Source organism: Lactuca saligna, chromosome 8, assembly GCF_052625555.1.
Source record: "Lactuca saligna cultivar CGN05327 chromosome 8, ASM5262555v1, whole genome shotgun sequence".
Taxonomy (NCBI): domain Eukaryota; kingdom Viridiplantae; phylum Streptophyta; class Magnoliopsida; order Asterales; family Asteraceae; genus Lactuca; species Lactuca saligna.
This window is the reverse complement of record NC_136424.1, coordinates 286,599,180-286,607,438: the sequence shown is the minus strand read 5'-3', so window position 1 is coordinate 286,607,438 and position 8,259 is coordinate 286,599,180. Positions and strand designations below refer to the sequence as shown.

The following is an 8,259-nucleotide window of genomic DNA, read 5'->3' as shown; positions in this document are numbered from 1 at the left end:
TTTGACTTTATTTTTATTATTTATTTTTTAGTAGGCCGGGACAAGAAAACTCCGTTACAAATTCATAACTTCTTCATCCGACGTCCGTTTTCGTCTGTCTTTTTACCGTTGCACTACTATCAACAACACCTTCGATTCTTCTTTAGATCGCTAAGGCTAAATATCGCTCTAACGTAAATTCACTTTTTACATCACGTTGTGTCGTGCCGGTTCTCTCGCGAAACTTCGACAGATCATAACTTCTTCGTTATAACTCGGATTTCGGCGTTCTTTATATGTACAGAATCCTTGTAATATATACTACAACTTAGTTAAGATTATTCCTTCAAAATAATCTTCCATCAAAAAGTCATTTTTGACGCTTATTGTCCTTAAATTGACTAACCCTAATCTACGGGCGTTACAGTCTTGAATTCCATGACTACCTCAAGGAATACGGAATCATTTCTCAATTAACGCCACCTAGGACAACGCAGTTGAATGGTGTGGCTGAGAGGCGTAATCGAACCTTGCTAGACATGGTTCGTTCCATAATGAATCGTGCTTCACTACCTATCTCATTCTAGGGGTATGCCTTAGAGACTGCCGCCCATATCCTTAACTTAGTCCCTACCAAGAAGGTTGTCAAAACACCTCACGAGATGTGGACATGGAAAGCTCCCTCGTTGGCACATATCAAGGTTTGAGGTTGCGAGACTTTCGTAAGACGAGAGACTCACGACAAGCTCGAACTTCGTATTGAGCGGTGTATTTTCATCGGCTACCCGCAGAAGTCCTTTGAATATCTCTTCTATAAACCGAGTGACAATGTTGTCTTTGTTGCGAGGATAAGGGTTTTCCGAGAACAAGAACTCATAAGCCAAGGGGACAGTGGGAGACAAATCGATCTTGAAGAGCTTCAAGAGTCAAGCGATGAAGGAACCTCTAACGCTGGCGCTTAACCCGAGGAGGAAACTCCAATTGAACCAATTGACGAATCCTTACCTCGTAGACGTTCAAGTAAAGTTAGTGTTCCGACTGTGTTGTATGGGTTTCATATAAAGTAAGGGTGATACGTTTATTAGTGATAGTACACTAATAAATCTGGATGAACCTAATAGCTACAAGGAAGCTATGGTAGGACTGGAGTCTGTAAAATGGAAAGAGGCTATGGACAGCAAGATTCAGTCCATGTATGACAACCAAGTCTGTAATTTGGTTGACAATGTGCCAGGTCGTATGACGGTCGGATGCAAGTGGATCTTCAAGATAAAGACCGACATGGATGGGAAGGTACACACTTACAAGACACGATTGGTTGCGAAGGGCTTTACTCAAACTCCCGGAGTTAACTATGATGAGACCTTCTCACTGGTTGAGAAGATAAAGTCTATTAGGGTGATGCTAGCCATTGCTGCATTTCATGACTATGAGATATGACAGATGGATGTCAAAACCGCTTTCCTTAACAGAAAGTTGGTTGAGGATGTTTACATGAATCAGCAGAGGGTTTTGTTGATGCAAAGCACCCCAATAGAGTGTGTAAGCTTGAGAAGTCCATTTATGGACTGAAACAAGCATCCCGCAGATGAAATCTTTGTTTCGATGAGAAAGTCAAAGAGTTTGGTTTTCTGCGAAGCGAGGATGAAAGTTGGCTGAGGATGAATCATGCGAACCACCCAATAGAGTGTGTAAGTTTGCTTACATTTAGTCATTGAACTTTTTGAGAGGAAAACGAACTTTCGATTTTGTTCACATTTAGTCACTAAACTTTTTTTCATTATCTATTTACCACTGAACTATTGAAACTGGTCACATTTTACCTTTATGATCGATCATAAGGGTAAAATATGAACAGTTTCAAAAGTTCAGTGACAAATAAATAATGATTTTTTTTTTTGTGATTAAATATGAACAAAATCAAAAATCTATTACCCTTTCAAATCATTATCCTATGGTTAACTATTTGTCCACTTTGTAATATTCTTTTTTTGAAAAAGAAAACATTATTGTTCTATCATTTCTCCATATTGATACCGTTTATCATTTATATATAATAATAAAATCTATTTTGAGACAGAAACCAGGATTTCAAAACCGAAGAAGGTTTGATTTTTGTAAATAAGGCAGCAGTAAAAGGTTCTTCTCCTCCTCTGTTTCAGATTCCAAAACAAAGAAATATAAATAAAAAATAAATAAATAAAAAGATGCTAGGGTTTTTGAAAATTGAATTTGGGATGAAGAAATGCCCTAAACATCACCCATGGATCAGCGTCACCCTCACTACTTCCTAACTAAAGGCTCTCAGGTTGAAGTTAGCTCCGACGAAGACGGTTTTAACGGTGCTTGGTTCGTTGCCACCGTTATCCACCCTCCTCCTTCCATTTCCACCACTAGAAAGACCAAGTCCCTGAATCATCATACCAACAACAACTTGGTCTATGTCGAATACCATAATCTTATATCCGAGGACGGTTCTTCCAGACGCTTGAGAGAGTACGCCAACGTTTCTTACGTCAGACCTTCACCTAATCCCGATCCTAACGCTGCTGCTCCCCAGTTCCAACTCAACGATCTCGTCGACGCCTTCTACCGCGACGGCTGGTGGACCGGCGTCATCACAACAGTCGTAGATAGCTCCAACTTCGTTGTCGCCTTCCAAAACCCTCCCGACCAAATTCAGTTTAATTCCTCTGATTTACGGGTCCATAGAAGATGGGACGGTGGCAGATGGGTCCAACCCGAGATACAGGTTTCCCGCTTTACCGTTTCTAGTTACCGTTCCTAATGCATACTACAAATACTCTCCGGAGTACTACATGATATATATATGTATACGTTCTCTAGCTATGCTAGGGTTTTGTTTTCTCTTTAATTTCGTTTCTATTTTTGGGGTTTTGTTTTCTCCACCAAAATGTAACTTGCTACGATGAACGAAAGCGCAAATATATGGTGCTATTTTTTCTTTTTTATAAATAAAAACTCTTGGAGCTGTCTGGGCGTTTCAAAGTTTAAAGCATGCTGAGCTGCTTCTAGTATTCCCATTTAGCCTAGGATTTATTGTCTTACCGGATTTTTTCAACTCATTTGATTAATGCATGCGCTTGGTACAAGGATCTTTTAACCATTGAGTTTTATTCATTGTACTTTTGGTGATGTGAATTATTTGATCCATGACTCTGATTTTGTTTTTCCCTTAAAAAACTCTCGAAAGAGAACAGCAGGGTTGATGTTCACTGTAGGCAAAAAAGTGGAAGTGTGTTTTGAGGGAGAAAATTTGCGTGATGTTTGGTTCCCTGCAACTGTTGTAGAAAACTCGGGCAACAATTCTTTTCTGGTTGAGTATCAGCAGCCAGGAATTGGGGATGAGGCAACTGTTCATAAAGTTACTGTAGATCACTTACACATCCGACCCTCACCACCTCATCTCAGGGATAAGAATTTTGTTTTGCTGGAAAAGGTTGATGCTTACTCTGATTTTGGCTGGTGGAGTGGAGTAGTTACCAAAGAACTTGCTGGTAATAGGTACAACGTGTTCTTTAAACACTCAAAAAAGGAGAGAGAATTTGATTGCTCAAGAGTAAGGCCACATATGGATTGGAAAGGCGGCAAATGGTTCACTACTTCTCAGGTATTCATATCATCATTTACATGGTTAACCACTGCTGACTGCTCTGCTTTCTTTTCAATTGCACCTGTCCTCCCACTCTGTTTGGTGTTTGATTATGAACTATGTGAATATTTTTCTTCTCTACACTCTACACCGATTATGGATATAATATATATCTAGGAAAAGAGCGCAAGCTTTCCTGATTGAATGAGCCAACAATTTTAGCATGGCTCAACTTGTAATCAAATGAAGAATCTTAGAGTAAACAAGCCAACACGAAGCTATGTCAGCTAAAAGAAAACATGGAATGAAGGGCCAAACTTACCCAATAGCAACCAACTTGCATTTCTCTACAATTGGAAACACCGAAATGAGAGAGAAACCCACATTTAGAATTGTTGCAGAAAATTAAAAACGACACAGTAAAGCCACAATTACTTAACAACCGATAAAGCCACCATTACCAAATCCATTTGCTATAAGTCAATCTATGATTGGCCTCCATAGACTATTGTTTAAAATGCTTGTTTTTTTTTTTCCTTAATCGAAATTAAAATCTTGTCATAGGATGTGGTCTTTTCATTCATCTTCTTCTATCAAAGCCTTCATAAAGAATTTTTTGTTTTGTTTTGTTTTGTTTGCCTAATATAAATCTTGAGAACAATTCCCTCCAAATACATGGGTAAAAGAGAATGCTAGCTTCACCACATGCAACAATATTATGAATGAGTGTGATTCAATGGCACCTGAAGCTAGTAAGCTACCTGCCTCTATTCCATCTTGGGTTGTATATGGAAAGGGAACTTGTATATTCTAGTTGTTCGCTATATTTCCTAACTTGCATATTGTGTAATTGAACTTGATGAAGTTTGAATGCATTTTTTGTTTCTGAATTTTTCAACAATCTCAGTGGAGAGGTATCCTATCTCATTATTCAATCTTCCATTTGGTTCCAATCTGTCTATCTAAGAATTGAATGAACCAAGTTTCACAACTCAAGGGTGATGGAGAAAAACCATCAAGAAACTTCCTACCTTTGACATCGTCCAGGCAGTTCAAATTCTTCAATTTCTACATAGTAATTTCAACCTGAAAAGTTACATGGAGCTTAAACATAGGCAAGTCAAGAAGTTGACTGAACGAGCCATATTTCTATAAGGACACATGATCACTTCAGTAGCGACCATAGCGGTTGCTATCACGAATAGCATAGCTATGCGCCAAAGTGGTGCCATCGAGTGTTTGGTGACAGAAAGTAAGGCAAATAGCGACATTAGTTTTTTTTTTTTAGGGAAAATCGGAATAAAAGAAATTAGGGCTGAAGTTTATCAAGTAAAAACCCAAATGGGTCGCCCGTTGAGGGCTTGGATACTGAAGTAAGTATAATAAATGATCAAGCCTTTGGTAAAACTGAGAATCTTTCTCATGGAAAGAAAGTGGTGAGTTAAATATCTGATCATCTTCTATGCATTTAGTGTGGTTGACTATATGAATGAATTTCTTATCTAGACAATCATCGAGGTATGATACAATGCCTAATGTTTTTCTTCTGCTCAGTCCGAAAAAAACTTTGAAACAAGGGAAAATAGACAGCATCGTATTACCTTGAAAATTTTGGAATTTTTAGGTCTTTGTTAGATGGTAACCCAAGTGATTCGTTTAAAGATTATTTTTTGGGCCAAAAAGTGTAGATAGTAAATTAGTCATATAGATTTCAATATTCGAAAGAGGTCGAGCATACAAGGAATGGGTTTATGAGATAATTGGTTGCGAGCTTACAATATACGATTAGTGAGCATTTTTGGTTATGCAACTGATGTGAAGTTACACCAGCCAAACTAATCAATAATTTTCCTTCATTCAGTGTTGAAAACCAAGCTTGACTTTTGACTTGTTGCAGCGTAGTAAACGAGGAAAAGGTGTTGAACTGAAAACTCCAACGATGGATTCTTCAAGAAAGAAGGGGAGATTGGAAACGGAGCTTACAGCAGAAGGTGTGTGAACCTTAGCTGCCTTTGTCTTTTTGTTTGTTGTTTTAGAATCTTGTATAAGAGGTGAAGGAGTAAACAAAGATTTTTCAGGAGCTAAAGAAGATCCGGTTCCAGTCAAAACAAGCAGCCAAGAAAATGTGGAAAAAGATGTTACTAAAGACTTAACCGAATGTAATGGTAATGGGATGACAGTATCAGAAGAGAAGAAACTTGAGGTGTTGAATGTTGCAGAAGGCGAGAGAAAAGAAGCATCTCCATGTGTTGGGTTGGCACCATTGACAGTGGTTGATAAGGTGAGACTTACTTTATACTTGGATTGGATGTTGAATGAAAGTGATGTATAAATTAAATGGCATTTATGCAGAAGAAAAGTGTATCATCTAGTGTGGATGGATCGGTAACGGTAAATTTGAAAAGCATTTTGTAGGTCATGTGTATGGTACTTGTAGTTTACTCTTTAATGTATGTATGTATGTGAATCAGGAAGGGGAAGCTGAAACTGTTGCTCCGACTCCAACTCCAACTCCAACTCCAAAACGGAAGAGGGGCAGACCACCTAAGTTACAAGCCACAGGTCTTGAGACTCCAGTTGCAGCAGCAGGTATCAGTTGATACTCGACAGTTGGTTGATGATGGCATATTGGTGTTGCTTTTCTGTATTAATATTTTATAGTTGCAGTGGCAGTTAATGATGAGATTGAGAAAGAAGGTGTTGGTGTTGGTCCGCCTGAGATGGAAAGTGGTCAAAGGTCTGCAAGTTCAGTAACCAAACCATTGGAGAAGCTTCCTGCAGAAGACAATAATGATGTCAAAAACCCGGAAAACACATCAAGTAACAACAAGCAGCAGCTGCCAAATGAAAATGTTCAAGTACAGCCGCAGGAGGGGAAAAAGTATTCATCCATGAAAGGGAAACGAGGAAAGCGACGGACAATCAGTATAAACTATGAGTCTCCTCCAACTGAAGGTGCGCAAATTGCTTATAATTTTGTCTGCATGTGTGTGTATAAGAATTTTTTGATCTTTGGGTGGGGTGCAGATTGTAGAGAAAAAAAAGCAGATAAGGTGAAGGATGATATTTTAAATTCCCCAACCCCAACAACAAATGTTGAAGCCGCCTCTGTTGGGAAATCAATGTCTGACGATCAACCTCTTTCGAGGTGGTTAGTGCAGTCTCCCAGTGTTGATGCTCATGGGACAGGTTGTAACTTCTTGTTTTGTCTTACATACATATTGAGGATTTGTTTGGTTGATGATGATGATGGTACTAATACTAATACTAATACTAATACTAGTACTAGTACTAATATGTAATATGTTGATGTTCATATCAGAGGGAACTGGAAGCGTGGAGCAACCAAGGGAAAGGGATATGGAGTCGGAAATGATGATAGTGACGTCTCCTGCTGCTTCAGGTTTAGGTTTTTGTGATGGTTTGCCGTTTATGATAAGCAGTCCTACACTGTGGAAGACAATAGAATCGATGGATGCGTTGCGTAAGATTCCGCAGAAACCACATTTCCGTCCATTGGAAGGCATGAAGGAGAGCGGGCGGGAAGGACTGGCCATCGGGAGCATGGTGACCTTTTCGACGGTGGTGGACAGGACTTGTGCACTGCGGTTTGAGGACCCGAGAAGCGCGATAGAGGAGTGCTTGGAAACGCTGGCGGAACTGGAACCTCATGGCTTTCAGGTGGACCTCATAAGAGACCGCTTGACACAGCTGCTTCTTATAAAGGACAAGCAGGAGGACCTCCAACAACAGTTATTATCCCAACAAAATTTGGAGGAGGCACACATGGAACAAAACAGACTGGATGCAGAGATTGATGAAATCGACACCGAGATAACACAGCTGGAGGAGAGACGCAGGCAACTGCTGTCCACCAAGGAAAAACAAGACTCCCACATGGCTCTTACCAAGGCTGCAGGGGACCGCCTTCACCAACAGCTCGGGGTGGTTGGAACCGAATTTCATCTTCTGGCAGCTGCCTCTTTCTTCTGATTCCAATGTCATTGTCATTGTCAATGTTGTATGCTTCCTTGTATCTCCTCTTCTTTTACAATACCATATCATCCCCAAACCCCTACTCACAGTGTTGCTTACTTTTGAACTAAATTTCAGTTTTTCAGTTTATGATTGTTGCAGATTAATATTTTCAAAAACCAGACAGTTAGACTCGGTCGGTTCTGGCCTGCTCTTCAACACTTGCGTCAGATTAATATTTTCTTTAAACTTATTATAACTTGTTACAAAAATATTTATTAATACCAAGGAAACCCATTACATTAATGATTTCTTCGGATGGGATGGCCAATTAGGTTGTGGGGAGTGGTCACCCTCAACCCACTGGATAAAAAGCTGCCATATCAGTTTCACCAGTGGTCACCCTCAACCCAGATAAAAAGCTGCCACCCATGTGTGCCATATCAGTTTCACTAAAACCCTTAAACATTGGAAATGGTTACCATTTCATAATTTTTTTTAACATTATATTAAATAAAAAACAAAATACAAACCATATTTTAAAATAAAACCATAATTTAAATAAAAGACATATTACATTAAAATTAAAAACATATTATATTAAATAAATACACACTTATTAAACATAAATAAATATTTTAATTATAAAAGGTACATTCAATTAAATAAAAACATAATTTTAAAATTCAATA

At 38.9% G+C, this 8,259-nt stretch overlaps 1 protein-coding gene across 3 annotated transcripts; it reads left to right on the top strand.

Moving 5' to 3' along the window:
- Positions 1-2,131: 2,131 nt before the first annotated feature.
- LOC145012915 (DUF724 domain-containing protein 6-like) lies at positions 2,132-7,717 on the top strand. 3 transcript variants are annotated; one of them, XM_078971712.1, is made up of 9 exons: positions 2,132-2,731; positions 3,194-3,610; positions 5,490-5,583; positions 5,671-5,873; positions 5,945-5,983; positions 6,064-6,181; positions 6,260-6,547; positions 6,620-6,781; positions 6,915-7,717. In XM_078971712.1, exons 1-9 carry the CDS (start codon positions 2,243-2,245, stop codon positions 7,583-7,585), a joined length of 2,481 nt encoding a protein of 826 aa, XP_078827838.1. In that variant the 5' UTR covers positions 2,132-2,242; the 3' UTR covers positions 7,586-7,717. The 3 variants fall into 3 exon arrangements, with proteins under 3 accessions (XP_078827838.1, XP_078827839.1, XP_078827840.1); XM_078971714.1 differs by having other exon boundaries at positions 2,544-2,731; positions 3,201-3,610; XM_078971713.1 differs by lacking the exon at positions 5,945-5,983 and having other exon boundaries at positions 2,135-2,731.
- Positions 7,718-8,259: the final 542 nt, after the last annotated feature.

Bases quoted from the DNA above. Each gene is read 5' to 3' on its own strand.
- LOC145012915 (XM_078971712.1), top strand. From the start codon at position 2,243: ATGGATCAGCGTCACCCTCACTACTTCCTAACTAAAGGCTCTCAGGTT. The intron at 6,182-6,259 runs GTATCAGTTGAT...TTATAGTTGCAG, and splicing joins GACTCCAGTTGCAGCAGCAG to TGGCAGTTAATGATGAGATT. The intron at 6,548-6,619 runs GTGCGCAAATTG...GGTGGGGTGCAG, and splicing joins TGAGTCTCCTCCAACTGAAG to ATTGTAGAGAAAAAAAAGCA.